Here is a 15,276-nt window from a genome sequence, read left to right as displayed (position 1 = left end):
GGAATTCTGCTCAATGTCACGTGGCAGCCTGGATGGGAGGGGAGTTTGGGGGAGAATGAATACAGTCCCTTTGCTGTCCACCTGAAACTATCACAACATTGTGAATTGGCTATACTCCACTATAAAATTAAAAGTTAAAGAAAAAACACACTGCAGGAAAAGGTCCAGCCTTCAGCGGCACAGGAAATGCAAGAGAGGAAGGTTACAGAGGGCTGGGGGAGTCTCCACCTCCCTTCCAGATTATCCATGATAGATTCAGATAAGAGTTTAGACGCTGCTGGATTCCTGTGTTGTAGACTATAAATGGATGGAGGGGTGTGTGTCCAGGAGAGTAATACTCTTCTGGGACGAACATGTTCCTAAAGTATAGAGGACTTGGACAAGGAGATAAAATGTTGAAAAAAGATGGTGGGCCTGAAAATAAAGAACTGGAAAACCAATCTAAAACTTTAGTGTGTCAAAGTAACCAACACCTGCCAGGAGGGTGTGACCTTCCTGGCAGCTCCCATTGTGACTGAATTGGATGCTTGTCACACTGACCTGCAGGGAACCGGGGCCACGTCCCCTGGGAGGGACAGCATAACTGGCTGTGGACAGCAGGTGGGTGGAGGTATGTGAGAGGTGATGGTAAGTGACATTGGCCTTTGGCTCCAACTGTACTTGAAAATCTCCCAGTAGCGTTAGCTGTGCAAGATGTCATCTCTGGACCCTTGTGGGTTCATCATTAATTTATACATAAAATGGCAAACCCCTCCTTCCATGCCCTCCCTCCCTATTTCCTGTCTCCCTTGTTCTATTTCATGTTTCTTATTAAGTCTGAAATGCTGCTCATACATCAGCTCACTGTCTGTCTCTCCCAGAACGTAGCTCCATGCATTCTCTTTTCCTCTTCTGGATCACTAGTCTGAGAACCATGCTTGTAAGCGAGAGAACAAAAGACAAGGAGATGCATCTTTATAAAGAATGTCTCAGTTTATTATTTTAAACCTGAACCTGCATAAAAGGATGATTAGTTGCACTGAGCTCAAAGCATCCCCGGGACATGGACTGGAGACAAGCCCAGGGCTGGACCTTTGCTCCTCAGTTGGGTCCAGAGGCCACAGCCATCAGCCTGGAAGCTTCAGCTGCATCCACTGAGGCTGTGACAGTGACGCAAAGGGTTTTCTCGGGGTGATGTTGGGAAGGGAGGTGAGATCACTTATGATGGGGTGGAAACAGAGCCTGGACTGTGCTGCTCATGGCCCACGGCCACCTAAATGCGGGGAGGAGACCTGGGGAGGGGGCAGAGCACGGGGCAGGCTCGAGGTGCCTGGGACCCTAGGCTGGAGAGACCCAGTTCTTTCACCGATGGATGCAAAAGTGGGTACCAACCCCCCAAGGGATACAGCTCAAAAGAGGACCTAAAAGAAACCCAAGCCGAAGCTTCTGAGAAGCAGCATGATTCCCTTTCCTCCTGCACACATCCTCCACCTCCTTTCTCGAATCTCTGTCTTCATGACTCTGCGGAAGGACGGACACCCTGCTGTGCGGGCACACAGCCCGTGTTGGTCTCTGCTGCCCCCGTGCCCCGGCTCACACGCTGGTGTGCTGGGACCCCGAGGACACACTGCTGCCCGGCTGGCTCTGGCCCGAGGGTGCCGGGCTGGCCGCTGGGCTCCTCCTGCTGTGGTGGCCGGTGCTCTGGCTCCTCCGGGCCGGCTCCTCCATCAGCCTGAGCTTCTCGTGCTCCTCTTTCAGGAAGAAGTCCACAAACAGGCTCTTCTCCCTCTTGATCTGGTCGCTGATGTCCGTGGGGATGTCAGGGATCATCCAGTCCACAAGGACACTCAGGAACATCACCAGGTTCTGGGAGAGTTGGGGGAGCGGTGAGAGGAGAGGCCCCAGCTGGAGGGTTCCGACCCGGGGTGGGTGGGTGGTGGTGATGACACAGACCCAGACCCAGGGGCAGGGGGCTCTGTGTTCCTCTGTCTCCTCAGCTGATCTCAGCCATTGAATGAGCACCATGGTCCCTCGGGGCCCCAGGAGAAAGTGGAGCAGTCACAGGGCCCTGCTCCCACGCACGGCCCGACAGCATCGTGTATGCGAAAGTCACTCAGTCCTGTCCAACTCTGCGACCCCATGGACTATACCATCCATGGAATTCTCCAGGCTAGAACACTGGAGTGGGTAGCCTTTCCCTTCTTAGCCATGCCTTCCTTGCCTCCTCCACTCCTCCTCTCTCACCTGCCTCCCACCCCTCATGTCTTGCTCTTGCCTCCAGGCCTCTCGCTCCAAAGCTTTTTTAAAAAAATTTATTTATTTATTTTAATTGGCGGATAACTACTTTACAATATTGTGAAGGCCTCTGCCATACATCAACATGAATTGGCCATAGGCATACACATGACCCTTCCCTCCTAAACTTCTCAGGAAGTGGCCATAAGGACTGACGGCCCCTCCGGGTCTCTCCCTGGACCAGCGGCCCCTCTCTTCCTCCCAGCTGGCCCTCTGCCCCCCATATCAGAGGTGGACCCTGTTCAACCATCACAGCATCTCCAGTCACAGCGCCTGCCTGGACCCTGCCTCCTGCCCGCCTTCATGGATTCTGAGGTTGTGTGCACACCTCTAACTGGCTCCTTTCTCTCCCCGGGAGGCCACATCCCCTCCCCTAAGGTAGGATGAGACCACCTCCCTCTTCCCAGGAGCATTTTCTACTTAATTCTACCCCCGGGAGGCCACATCCCCTCCCCTAAGGTAGGATGAGACCCCCTCCCTCTTCCCAGGAGCATTTTCTACTTAAGTGGGTGAATATTTCCTGCAGGCAGCTATGGCGCACAGCCCGATTCAGGGCCACTCCCTGGGTACTCTGGTTCCCAGTCCTCCACCAGCGCCCCCCACCTCCAGGTGTGGTCTCCGTCTCCACCTGCCCATCTCATGCTCACACGCCCCCTCTCCTGAGACCCGAGGACAGTGACAGCGCAGGAGACGTCAGAGCCCTGCCCTCTGTCTTCCAGGCTCTAAATGTGCCCCCAGCTCCACCTTGAACCCACAAGGGCCCAGGGAAGACTTGGGAACCGAAGGTTGTTCCCTGGGCACCTCAGGGCATCTGGAGCTGCTGAGTCAAGTCCCACACTCGCCTCTTAAACCAAGTCCTCCCAGGGAGTGGAAGTGACCCATGACACGCGGTGGTAAAGCGAGGCGGCTCCTGGGGGCGGGGAGCAGCGGGGGACAGGTGAGGATTCTCAGCACACGCCCACCCCTCTGCCCCGCCATCCTCCAGAGCATGAATGCTACTTCTCCAGGTGAAACACTAGCCGGGGGTCCTCCCCACTTCCTGGGCTGGGGGCTGGGTCAGAATACCTTAGAGCCCTCCAGGGACCCGCCTTCGGGGAATACAAAAGCCTGGGTAAGGGATCTGAGCTGGTACCCCAGCTCTGCTCCAAGGCCAGCAGTGGGAGTGGGCGCCTCATGCCCAGAGAATCTCGGGTGATGCAACTGTAGCTTCAGCTAGTATGGGAGATAGGAATCGCCAGCTCGGGTTTGCTATTCAGCAGGGGCCCTAGTGGGATTCTGGGGGCCTTTCCCACTGGGAGTCTCAGGGGCTGAAACAACACAACAAAGAGGGGGCCGGTGGGAGCTGGAAGGAAGGGTTAGAACTGGAGCCCTTTCTTGAGCGTGGAGACCGGCCGTGGGGTGGGGGTGCTGCCTGTCTGCCTTCAGGTTGAGACTCTGCTCTCTCTGCTGTTCCCCACTTTCCGGTCTGAAGTTTACATGGGAATCCTTCTCCACCCTGCACATTACTCCATGTCTGCCTTGCAGCCTGACTCTGTGCCCTTTTCTCCTTCTGCGCATCCATCCGTTCGTGAAAGCCCTCACCCAGCAAGGGTCACAGAGCACACTAAAAACCTGGAGTCAGGGCTGTCTGGATCCAGCTGTGCCTAACTTAGCTGAACAACTCACCTGGAAGATTATGACAAAAGCCAGACGTGCAGACAGAACGGCCCAGTACTGCTTGGAAAACTCGTACGGGTTTGGGGCCCACGGCGGCTCCCGGTAATCCTTAAACCTGCCCAGAGAGGAAGGCGATATGAAGACGGGGAGGAGATGGAGGGAAGGAGGTGCCTCTCTGGCTGTCACCTCAAAAGTCAGAGCAGCAGGCAGGGCCTTGGCTCTTAGACCTAGGAAGCAGGGGCAGAGGGAAGGAACCCAGGGCCCAACCAACAACGTCCAAACAAGTCCAAACTCCAGAAGAGCCAATGTCAGCCTAGAAGTGTCTTTCTCACTCTCTCCAACATCTCCAGAAGTTTCCTCTGGATTCTGCTTCTAGTGTGTGTGTGTGTGTGTGTGTGTGTGTGTGCTCAGTCGTGTCTGACTCTTTTGTGGCCCCATGGACTGTAGCTCATTGGGCTCCTCTGTCCATGGAATTTTCCAGGCAAGAATACTGGAATGGGTTGCCATGAGGGGCCCAGGAATCATGAGAGGAACGCAGGACAGGGGATCCATCTGGGGTCCACTAGCCTGTGGGTTCTGAGAGGGGCGGGGAACCCACAGACACCTGGCAGAGTGCTCCGAGGCCCAGGACTCAGTGAAGATGCAGAGTCCAAGGGTCCTCCCCAGCCTGGTCTGCTCTGGGACCATGGCCATGAGGGGGGGCTGGCCTCTCTTGACAGCTGATTCAGACCAAGCTGAAGGCTGAGTGGATTTGGGGGAGCAGTGGTAATGGTCACAGTTGGGCAGTAGCCCCCTGTTTTAACTGCCCATCTTGATCATCTGCCCATGTTGTTTAAGGCTTCCTCAGTGACTCAGCGGTAAAGAATCTTCCTGCATTGCTGGAGATGCAAGAGACACGGGTTTGATGGCTGGGTTGGGAAGCTCCCCTGGAGGAGGAAATGGCAACCCGCTCCAGTATTCTTGCCTGGAAAATCCATGGACAGAGGAGCCTGGAGGGCTGCGGTCCATGGGGTTGCAAAGAGTCAAATACAACTGAGCAACTGCACACACACAGACACACACACACACACACACACACACTTGTTTAAAAAACAAAATGTCACTGCCGGCCTCGAGCTCAGACCATGGAGAGGTCTAGGGCCTGTCTGAGCTGTTGCTTCCCCCCTCCCCCTGCTTCCCATCCTGGGATGACTCATGTTAAAAATGGCTTATTTTCTCAGAATCACTTTTTTTCTAAGCCTGGAAAAATGGCAAGAGCTGGTACAGAAGATTTATGCCCCTTCATGGAACTGTTTTCTCCATGGAATTCAACAAACCTTTGATGCTCAGAAAACAAAACAAGCCCTGGGCTGAAGCATGAGATGGGGTAGCATCAGGCCACCAGGGGGATGCAGGGATGCTGAGGAAGGCAGGGAGGGGTGGGGGCACCCAGAAGGAAAAACAAGCATATACTGAATGTGTCCATCCCCGACAAGGAACTTTTCTGAAGCTTCTTTACTTGAGAAGAAGATCCGCAGGCAGGCATGGGTATCCCCGTGCAACCCAGGAGGGAACTGAGGCTCAGAGAAGTTCAATGCTTGGCCAGCCAGGGGTGGAGTCAAGGTGAGAATCCCAGTCTGCCTGAATCTAGGCTTTCCTCCATTGTCGGGAAGCTCCTGGCCCCCAGCTGTGTTTTGGGGTGGGGGACTCTGGTGTGGATGCTCTCTGAACCCTTCCCTGTCCTGAATGAACCCATGGCTCTAAAATATCCACACAGAAGCACAGGGGCTTTCAATGGTCCAACAAGATATGGCCCAAGAAGATCCCCTCCCAAGAGGGGAGAAGGGGAAAAATTGGGGGAAGTGAAAAGAGATGCAGGCAAAAAGGCAGAGAAAGTCATAGCAGGAGAGTCAGTCACAGAAAGAGGCAAACGGAGAGGTGGAGGCTGAACGTTTGACTGGGGCTGGGCAAGAGGCCAGGAGCCACCCCCTCCCACCCGGCTCCCCTCTTCCGACAGCTGATCACAGCTGTTGCAGGCTTGGTTTGACATCCGGATGAGAAACAAAGCTAACTGCAGCCCAGCAAAGCACCACAGGGTTCATCCTCGCCATCCCTGGCTGAGGACAGAAACAAGATCAGCTCCAGACCACGCCCATTCGTGGGAGAGGGCGAGGGTGTGGCCAAGGGAATAAGGTCATCTTGGGTGGGGAAAAAAACTTAGGCTCGCCCACCCTCCTGCTCTGCCCCCAAAATCCCAGGCAGACAGGAATCTGTCTTGCCTTTCTCAAGAACCCCTGCCCCACCCCAACTTTTGACCGTGGGGAAGATCTCCTCCAGGTCCATTCCGATCCTGCCACTGCAGTCCTTCCTGCTTGTTTTCTAGCTCCATCGATGAAGGAACAGCTGCTCACTGACCTCAGTAAGACAGCCATCGCTCACCCCTCTCTTTTTTCCAGTCTGCAAAGAATCCATAAATAATCTAATTCTGGTCCCACTTCTGCTACTAACTCACCACAGCGTTTGGAAATGTCACTTTACCCTCCCTGAGTGTCCAAAACATGTTTTGAATCTGGCAGGCACATCCATCTCATCAAGGGTCTGGGGAAAGATTAACACAGAGATCCGTCCAGAAAGCTCGACTCGCAGTCCCGCTGTGCCATTGGACTAAGGGCGCTTTGTCAGGAACTATAGGGCCAGCACTGCCCAGAAAAGAGCAGCGCGCAATTTAATGGTTTGTGCATCTGTTCACATTTCTCTTTCCAAAGCTAACTTTAAATAAAAACTGTGACCTGGAGTAAGCAATGCATTTTACATTCATGCACACATGCATATGTATCACAGAAATAAAAATCACACAGAACACACTCATCCTTGCTGTATCCCATGCTCTGATACTCTTTTATTCTCTGCTGTCCTCTCCTCTCCTAGTCTTTAAAATGCTGCTCATGATACAGTAAGCCATTTCTCAACTGATGAACCATGATTCACAGTTTGAAGAACACTGATTCCAGTAAGCCTCTGCCACCAGGTAAATGATTGCTCATTTACATTCCAATATAAGTTCAGATTTCATAATTTAAAAATAATTCACCCTAAGAAGTCAAGTACGTGCTGGAGAAGACTCTTGAGAGTCCCTTGGACAGCAAGGAGATCAAACCAGTCAATCTTAAAGGAAATCAATCCTGAATATTCATTAGAAGACTGATGCTGAAGCTGAAACCCGTACTTTGGCCGCACGATAAGAAGAGCCAACTCACTGGAAAAGACCCTGATGGTGGGAAAGATTGAAGGCAAAAGGGGAAGAGGGTGGCAGAGGATGAGATGGTGGGATGGCATCACTGACTCAATGGACATGAGTTTGAGCAAACTCTGGGAGATAGTGAAGAACAGGGAAGCCTGGTATGCTGCAGTCCATGGGGTGGCAGAGAGTCAGACACGACTTAGCGACTGAACAACAATAACAAAAGTTCAGATTTCAGAATTTTTTAAAAAAAATTCATCCTAAGAAGTCAAGTGTATCAAATGTTTTCACTGAGTAATCGGAAGACACTAATTAAACAAAGAGATCATTAGTTTTAAGACTAGACACGTCCAGAAAAGACAGAGTGGCTATTGAACTTAATTGTGGCCAACCTGGTGACCGTGGTCTGTTTCACCTCCAAGCCCAGTGCAGAGAACGGCATTGGCAAAAGCATGGGGAGGCAGCCCATGAAGGCTTGATCCCACCCCCACTATTTCACTTCTCTGGCCTCTAGCAAGTTACCTAACGACTCTAGCAAGTTACCTAACGACTCTAGCAAGTTACCTAACGACTCTAGCAAGTTACCTAACGACTCTAGCAAGTTACCTAACGACCTGATGGCCGGGGTCCTCATCCATGAAACATCGACGTTCCATCTCACAAAGTTGTAATGAAGACCACTCAGCACGCTGCCCGACATGTCAGAGGACCCGGTACATTGGAGCTGTTCTTTCTCCTTTAACTGAAGGTGACTTAAGAAGTACACCTCTTCTGTTAAAAGAAGACGGAGCAGGTACACCCCTGCTCCCAATTCCTCCTGGCTTTCCAGGAGCACGGCTTTCTGAGCATGGCTCAGATGCCCTGAGTTTCCCATGATACTGAGATGAACTAAATAGAGCTGATGCCCAACTGCAGGGAGCTTCTCTCAGGTTCTCAGTCCAGGTAAAGGCACAAAGCAGGCCAGCATCAGGCTGATGGGCAGGAGAGCTTCTGTTCTGTTCCCATCAGCTCAAATGCTTCCCAAAGCCATCCCCTTTCCCCTGGTTTGGAGAGCTCTGGGTTTCCCAAAGTCCCACTGGGTGGCCTAGCACTGGGTGAACCCCACATGTGCTCACTTCCTGCATCTGCTGGCCGGGGTTGAAGCTCGGGGTTATAATTTTAGGAACAGTTCCCAGATCTCACCCTCATCCCTTCAGTCTTCCTTTATTTTCTTTCAGCCTTAACATTGAGTTTGAGAGTTCCCTGGAGTCTTGTAATAAGGAGAGTCTTCTAATAATGAAGCAACTAGAGTGTCTAAAACTGGACTGGAGCTGCTGGGCCCGCTACTAATTGTAAGAACCCGAGAAAGTTATTCCAAGTTTCTGGAGCTCATCATTCTAACTTCACGGAGCCAACAAAATGTGCATCACTGGGCTGGGTACATAGAAGGTGCGCATGGGACAGCCTTCTTGACTCACCATGAACAAAGGAATGTGAGTATGTGTGTGTGTGTATTTACAGTGAATGTCAAAGGAAAACAGTGAGCAGTAAATGAGACAGCTTGTGTGAGTGTGATTTCTGGAGGCAGAAATGGACACAACAGTTTCTTCTGGGAGAGAATGACTGGGGTGGGGGCTGAGAAAAGAGTCTTTTCCTTTACATATACCTATACATACATATACATATACATACATATACATATATACACACATACGTCTATAAAGAATGACTTTTATAACAAAAAAGTTCTTAATTGCAAAAGAAGGATGCAGGACTTCCTAGGGGGTCCAGTGGTTAAGAATCCACCTGCCAATGCAGGAGACACAGATTCGATCCCTGGTCCAGGAAGGTTCCACATGCTGTGGGCCAACTAAGCCCACACACCACAACTACTGAGCCTGTGCTCTAGAGCTGGGAGCTGTGATTACTGAGCCCACGTGCCACAACTACTGAAGGCCACATACCCTAGAGCCCGTGCTCCACAACAAGAAAAGCCACTGCAACGAGAAGCCTGCACACCACAACTAAAGAGCAGCCCGTGCTCGCTGCAACTAGAGAGCCTGCACAAAGCAATGAAGACCCAGCACAGCCAAAAATAAATATTTTTTTTAAAGATCCAATTAATGGCAATATTCAGTGACCCAAATATATTTTCACACTGAGCTTCCAGGAGCCAAATCACAGTGTTAAGTGAAGCAAACTCACAAACATTAAGTAATAGAGGTAAAATCAACACTAACTCTTAACTTTAAAAATGCATTCATATTTCACCTAGATTGTTCGAACACTGTGAAATAATCACATTGGGTTGAATGTATACATGACCTAAAGAAATAAGGTTCCTATTAACTCAAAATATAGTTCATTATTAGAAAGAGAACCTGTGAAGTATCTTTAAAAGTTCTATAAATTCATTTTTATGTTAATACATGGGAAGATGACTGAGAAAGGGTGGAGCAAACGTGTCACCAGGGCTACAGTTGGAAAGATGCCCAGGGCTGGGCAGGGCTGTGTGGATGCGGGACAGAGTTGGAGAGGTTGCCTGTGATGTTTAGAATTTTCACAGGAATAAATTCATGTATTACACGTGTTGCTCACTATTGATTTTTTGCACGAAGTATAAAAGAAGGTTTGGAGGTGATTTATTCCAAATCCCCACTTTTACAGATGGGGAAACTGAGGTGCAGGCAGGGAAGAGAGGCTCCTGGCTCAGATGCCCCCCTCCCATCCTCACTTGCAGGGTCACCTTGACAGTGACACCTGCCACAGGTCATCACAATACAGAGTCACTGCAGCTGCTGACATAATAAACCAAGGGGTTGGTCATCGACATTCAGAAATGGCTTTTTTTTTTGGCCACTCCCTGTAGCATATGAGCTCTTAGTTTCCCTGACCAGGGATGGAAACTGCACCCCCTGCAGCACAAATGCTGAGTCTTAACCACTGGACCACCAGGGAAGTCCTAGAAATGGCTTTTTTTTTTTTTAATTTATTTATTTTTAATGGAATGATAACTGCTTTACAATATTGGTTTGATATCTGCCATACATCAACGTGAATTAGCCATAGGTATACCTATATCCCCTGCCTCTTGAACCTCCCTCCCACCTCCCACCCTATCCCACCTCTCTAGGTTGTTACAGAGCCCTGGTTTGAGTTCCCTGAGTCATACAGCAAATTCCCATTGGCTATCTATTTACATATGGTAGCGTATATGCTTCCATGCTGCTCTCTCCATTCGTCTCACCCTCTCCTTCCTCCCCGCTGCCCTCATCCATAAGTCTGTCCTCTATGTCTGTATCTCCATTGCTGCCCTGCAAAATAGGTTCATCAGTACTATCTTTCTAGATTCCATATATATGTGAAACAGCTTTCTAAAATGATCTTTTAGTCATTATACATCAGTTAGTAAATGCATTTCTCAATCCCAAACAGTGGTATGTAAAAATAAAATTTTTTTTTAAAACAATAGCCAGGACATGGAAGCAACCTAGATGTCCATCAGCAGACGAATGGATAAGGAAGCTGTGGTACATATACACAATGGAATATTACTCAGCCATTAAAAAAAATACATTTGAATCGGTTCTACTGAGATGGATGAAACTGGAGCCCATTATACAGAGTGAAGTAAGCCAGAAAGAAAAACAACAATACAGTATACTAATGCATATATATGGAATTTGAAAGATGGTAACGATAACCCTATATGCGAGACAGAATAAGAGACACATATGCATAGAACAATTTTATGGACTCTGAGGGAGAAGGTGAGGGTGGGACGTTCTGGGAGAATAGCATTGAAACATGTATATTATCATATGTGAAACAGAACACCATTCCATGTTCGATGCATGTGACAAGGGCTCAGGGCCGGGGCAATGGGATGATCCAGAAGGATGGGATGGGGAGGGAGGTGGGTGGGGGGTCCAGGAAGGGTAACACATGTAAACCCATGGCTGATTCATGTCAATGCATGGCAAAAACTATTACAATATTGTAAAGTAATTAGCCCCCAACTAAAATAAATAAATTTATTAAAAAAAAAATAAAATAAAATAAAATTTAATAGTCCCATTGGAAAGTAATGTCTTAATGCTGAACAAGATGGCACACAATATTTTCATACCACCCGAGCTGCTTACAAATGTCTTTTGAAATTTTCCCTTCCATAAGGGAAAAGAGCCCGGCCCACTAGGAACTAATGAGGCCCGAGTTGATCTAGAGGCTGATAAAGATAAACAGAGGTACCCAGAAAGCTGGCTTTCCCTCTGATCTCGGCCAGGAGCAGAGGAGAGGCAGCCAGGCCCCAGAAGGAACTTGAAGGACCCTGGGACAGGAGAGAACTTGAATCCTACAGACAAGCCCACAGGCATCACCCAAGGATGCTATTGCAGGATACTCAGCATCTCCAAACAGACCCAGTGGGCTGCCCAAGCCCAGGTGGATTCCTAGAGCTCTGAGACCCCGGTCCCTGCCCCGACCCTGCCTTGCTGATCTCTCTGCTCCCCTCCCACTGAGCCAGAAGCCTGAGCCACCCTTCAGCCTGTAGGACATGGGGGCCCCTCGACCCTGTTAAATGGCCACTAAGCATGCCCACAGACTGACGTCATGGGGCTGTTTATTGAGCAGCCCTGGAGGGGCAGTTAAATGTCCGAGGCAGACATGGCTCCAAAAATGCTGGGAACGCATCTTGAACGGGCAGTCAGAGACTTGTCCTAACTTTTACTGCTATTTTTAAGATACCTCTATCCCTAGCGAGGCTGAGCTGGAGCCCAAGACCTCAGTTTTATTTGACCACATTTATCTCCGGAGGTCATGAAAAACTAAGAATAAGAAGGGTCATTGAGTTCCCAACACTATTTGCCAGAAAATCAGGGCAAATTTCATTTCCCACCATGGAAGAAGTTCTAAACGCGGGCTAGCTCTGACGTTGTCTGTGTTTCTGTGTTTCTCACAATCTCTCTTTCTCTCCATCCTCTTATTTTTTCATTTCTCTTTCTGACAGCCACTGACAAATCCTGGCTTACAAGGACATCAGTAATTTATGTCTCTACTTCCTAAATTTCCAGAGACTTTGGCGAGCCAGCCAGGTCCCCACAACATGCGGTAAGCAGGACCCACCTGGGGTGGGTAGAGATTTCCATCAGCACTCCTCATCCTTCTAGAAAAGGCAGCCCACACGGTATACCCGTTTGGGATGGTATATGTCTAGATGATATGCTGACCCTGCTCTCCAGACATCTGTTTTACACTTCAGAGCAGGGCAGTCCCTTATTTCCAATGTAACCTGCTGCTCTTCACAGTGCAGTCAGAGATGACATGGGTGAGAAGTCCCTTTGATCCCCGCAGAGGCTCCCAGTGCCATAAAAGGAGTCCACACACCTCCCGTGCCTGCCATGCTCTTCCTGGTCTGGATTCTGTTTTCCTTCCTGCCTGGTCTCTTTCTCCTAGTTCAACCTTATTTCATCTCCGACCACTGAGCACAATCCAGCCCCTCTGTGTGGGATACCCGGTCCTCCATGGACCTCCAGCACCACCTGATAACCCCTTCCTGCCCATCACTGCTCCTCCCACCCTGCTCACCACCCAGGCCGCCTTGGTCCCTCCCGGGAAGGAGCAGATTCAACAGGATTCTCCGTCTGGCCACTCCTGCCCTGGACACTGAGGTCCAGGTTAGGTGTGTGGCCTCTTCCTTTAGGGCTAGGAGAGTGTCCTGCAGTCTCCTAGTTGCAATCACAGAAGCTCGATTCTCATTGCTTACTCATCTCATTCATCTAGACTCCTCAAGGGAGGCACCGTCTTGTTCCCTATTATATGACCCATCCCAAGCCTATCATAAAGCCTCAAAAACAGGTGCACAATGAGGACTTCCCTAGTGGTCCCTCGTAGTTAAGAATCTACCTGCCAATGCAGGGGACATGATTTGAGCCTGAACCTAGAAGATAGCATGTGCTACACAGCAACTAAGCCTGCGTGCCACCACTACTCAGCCCATGTGCCACAGTGACTGAAGTCCGTACACCTACAGCCTGTGCCCCACAATGAAGAGTAACCCCCACTCCCCACAACTAGGGAAAGCCCATGTGCAGCAAAGAAGACCCAGCACAGCCAAAAACAAATAAAGTATTGAAAAAATAGGTGCACAATGATCTTATGATCCCAGTTGGTACAGAGTAAGATCAAACCAAATTCTTTGAGTTTGATCTGTTTTCGGCAGGTACATTTTCTTGACAGAAATATAGAATGCCCTTCCTACACACACAGCTAGTTTTAATTCTGCCACTCTATGGACCACAGATGAGCCACGGTCCCCTCAACTTTCATTGGAGAGAAGAATTATCAGGGCTTTATGGCTGCCCAGAAAGTCCAGTGACTCTGACAGTGGATACAGCAAAGCTCAATGCCATTCAGGTGTGCTAATAATGCCTGGTCTCCTGGGCACCTGTTGTGTTGGCTGAGCTGCATGTGTTCATCGTGACTTCAGATCTCAGAGGAGGAGGGAACAACCCCCTACTCTGAGACCATGTGCTTTAGATGGAGATCATTTCACCTCCCACTCCCAACCTCCAATAGCACCAAAGACCATGGAAAGCATCACATTCTTCTAACTGCAGTGATTGGTTCTGGGTAGGAAGCATGCACTGATCCCAACCAATGAGCTACAGCAAGACTTCTGCTGATATGGTTGGGAAAGAGGTAGAAGGCTTGCTTCCCACTGGATTTGGACCCAGTATAATACTGGGTATAATACTGGTCTGTAGTTTCCTTGAAACTACAGTTACCATTGACTACAGTAGAGTTGGAAGATGGAGTAAGATTTGGTTTGGGCAGATTGAAGCAAGTCTACTCAACTAGAACTACCCTCAGTTTTCAATATGGAGGCATTAAAGTCCCTTTGTGTTTAAGCCAGTTCAATCCACGGGAAAATATATTCAGAGGGTCATTGGAAGATCTGATGACCAAGGGCAAGGTCCCTCTGGACAGGCCTTCCAGACCAACTTCTAGAAGGTCTATATGTGCTTCTAGACCAACCAAAGGAACAGTGTTAGCCTTGCTTCCCCAGGCAACAAGTCACACTTGTGCTGTTTGCGGCTGCAAGTAGGGGTTGAGGCTTACGTTCTTGAACAAATGTCAGTCTTACTTCAGGATCTGTCACTGGAAACCTTTTAGAAAGTTGAAGCCTTTTCTAGGATCACACAGGTTTCTGCTGGCTCCTCTGGTTGTGGAGCACAGGCTCTAGGGAGCGTGGGCTCAGTAGTTATGGCTGTGGCTCACATGCTCTAGAGCACAGGCTCAGCAGTTGTGGCTTAGATGCCATGGCATGTGGGATCTTAGTTCCTGAACCACTGATCCAACCCGTGCCCCCCACACTGGCGAGTGGATTCTTAACCACTGGACCACCAGGGAAGTCCCTGCATTCTATTTACTTAAATACAAGGGGGTATGATCTTGGATCGAGTCCTCTATGGACCATCACTTAACCAAGGCACAAAAGGGTTAAAGAATTTATTCCCCCTCTGCTTTTTTTCTCTTCCTTTGCCCTTCTCAGGCAAGTAGTGGAGAGTTCTCTGTTTCTCAGCTTCAGTGATCTCTGTGCTTACAGATTACAATCCTGACTCTAACCTGGTCCTCTCAGGAATTCTAGCTACTCTCCCAGGAGTTAGATGGAAATTGCCCCCTTAGATTTCTTACCATCGTTTCACATGCAACATGACTGGGATCAAATTCATCACATGGACGGTAAAACCAGATTCTCTTAGTATCTTCCTCATCCCTGTCAACGGACTCACAATTTCCCAGTCTTCTGACGTCAGCCCAAACTTCGGAATCATCCTGACTCAGGCTCTGTCTCAGGCCTCCAGTCCCCAGCTTTGTAAGGTATGACATTAAGTAGCTCATCTTCTCCCCCACTCCAAATTTCTTCCACATTTCCATTCCAGGCCTTCCATGGCTCATGTCTGAATGGTGTAGCACCTCAGCCACTCTCCTTGAGTTCCCTCAATTCTAACCCATCTTCCACGCTGAGACCCAGAGTGGGAAATTAATTAGGAAATTAATTTTCCTAAGCCTACACTTTATCCTCTAACTACCTGGCCCTATAAAAGTCTATAACTTCCTACTGCATCACATTAAAATTTCTATAA

At 49.5% G+C, this 15,276-nt stretch overlaps 1 protein-coding gene and 1 long non-coding RNA gene across 4 annotated transcripts in view; one reads left to right on the top strand and one right to left on the bottom strand.

Annotated features, from left to right (window-relative positions):
- Window positions 1-576: 576 nt before the first annotated feature.
- LOC145544431 (uncharacterized) lies at window positions 577-13,275 on the top strand. 2 transcript variants are annotated; one of them, XR_014081417.1, is made up of 10 exons: window positions 577-627; window positions 1,738-1,865; window positions 1,937-2,162; window positions 2,410-2,589; window positions 2,994-3,211; window positions 3,799-4,032; window positions 5,406-5,532; window positions 8,368-8,622; window positions 12,138-12,238; window positions 13,046-13,275. It is a non-coding gene; the product is annotated as an uncharacterized LOC145544431 (long non-coding RNA). The 2 variants fall into 2 exon arrangements; XR_014081418.1 differs by lacking the exons at window positions 8,368-8,622; window positions 12,138-12,238; window positions 13,046-13,275 and adding exons at window positions 6,293-6,328; window positions 6,486-6,704 and having other exon boundaries at window positions 1,977-2,162; window positions 2,480-2,589.
- The window catches only part of ANO2 (anoctamin 2), a 328,686-nt gene continuing 314,363 nt past the window's right edge, over window positions 954-15,276 (bottom strand). For both annotated transcript variants that reach the window (XM_081587341.1, XM_081587340.1), the window contains 2 exons: window positions 3,940-4,045; window positions 954-1,845 (listed from right to left, as the gene is read on the bottom strand). In XM_081587341.1, the coding sequence (XP_081443467.1) occupies window positions 1,573-1,845; window positions 3,940-4,045 (379 nt within the window). In that variant the 3' untranslated portion in view covers window positions 954-1,572. The remainder of the gene's footprint in view (window positions 1,846-3,939; window positions 4,046-15,276) is intronic.

This window comes from Giraffa tippelskirchi, chromosome 4, assembly GCF_054371585.1.
Source record: "Giraffa tippelskirchi isolate mGirTip1 chromosome 4, T2T-mGirTip1v1.2.pri, whole genome shotgun sequence".
Taxonomy (NCBI): Eukaryota; Metazoa; Chordata; class Mammalia; order Artiodactyla; family Giraffidae; genus Giraffa; species Giraffa tippelskirchi.
This window is presented reverse-complemented; position numbering and strand designations above follow the sequence as displayed.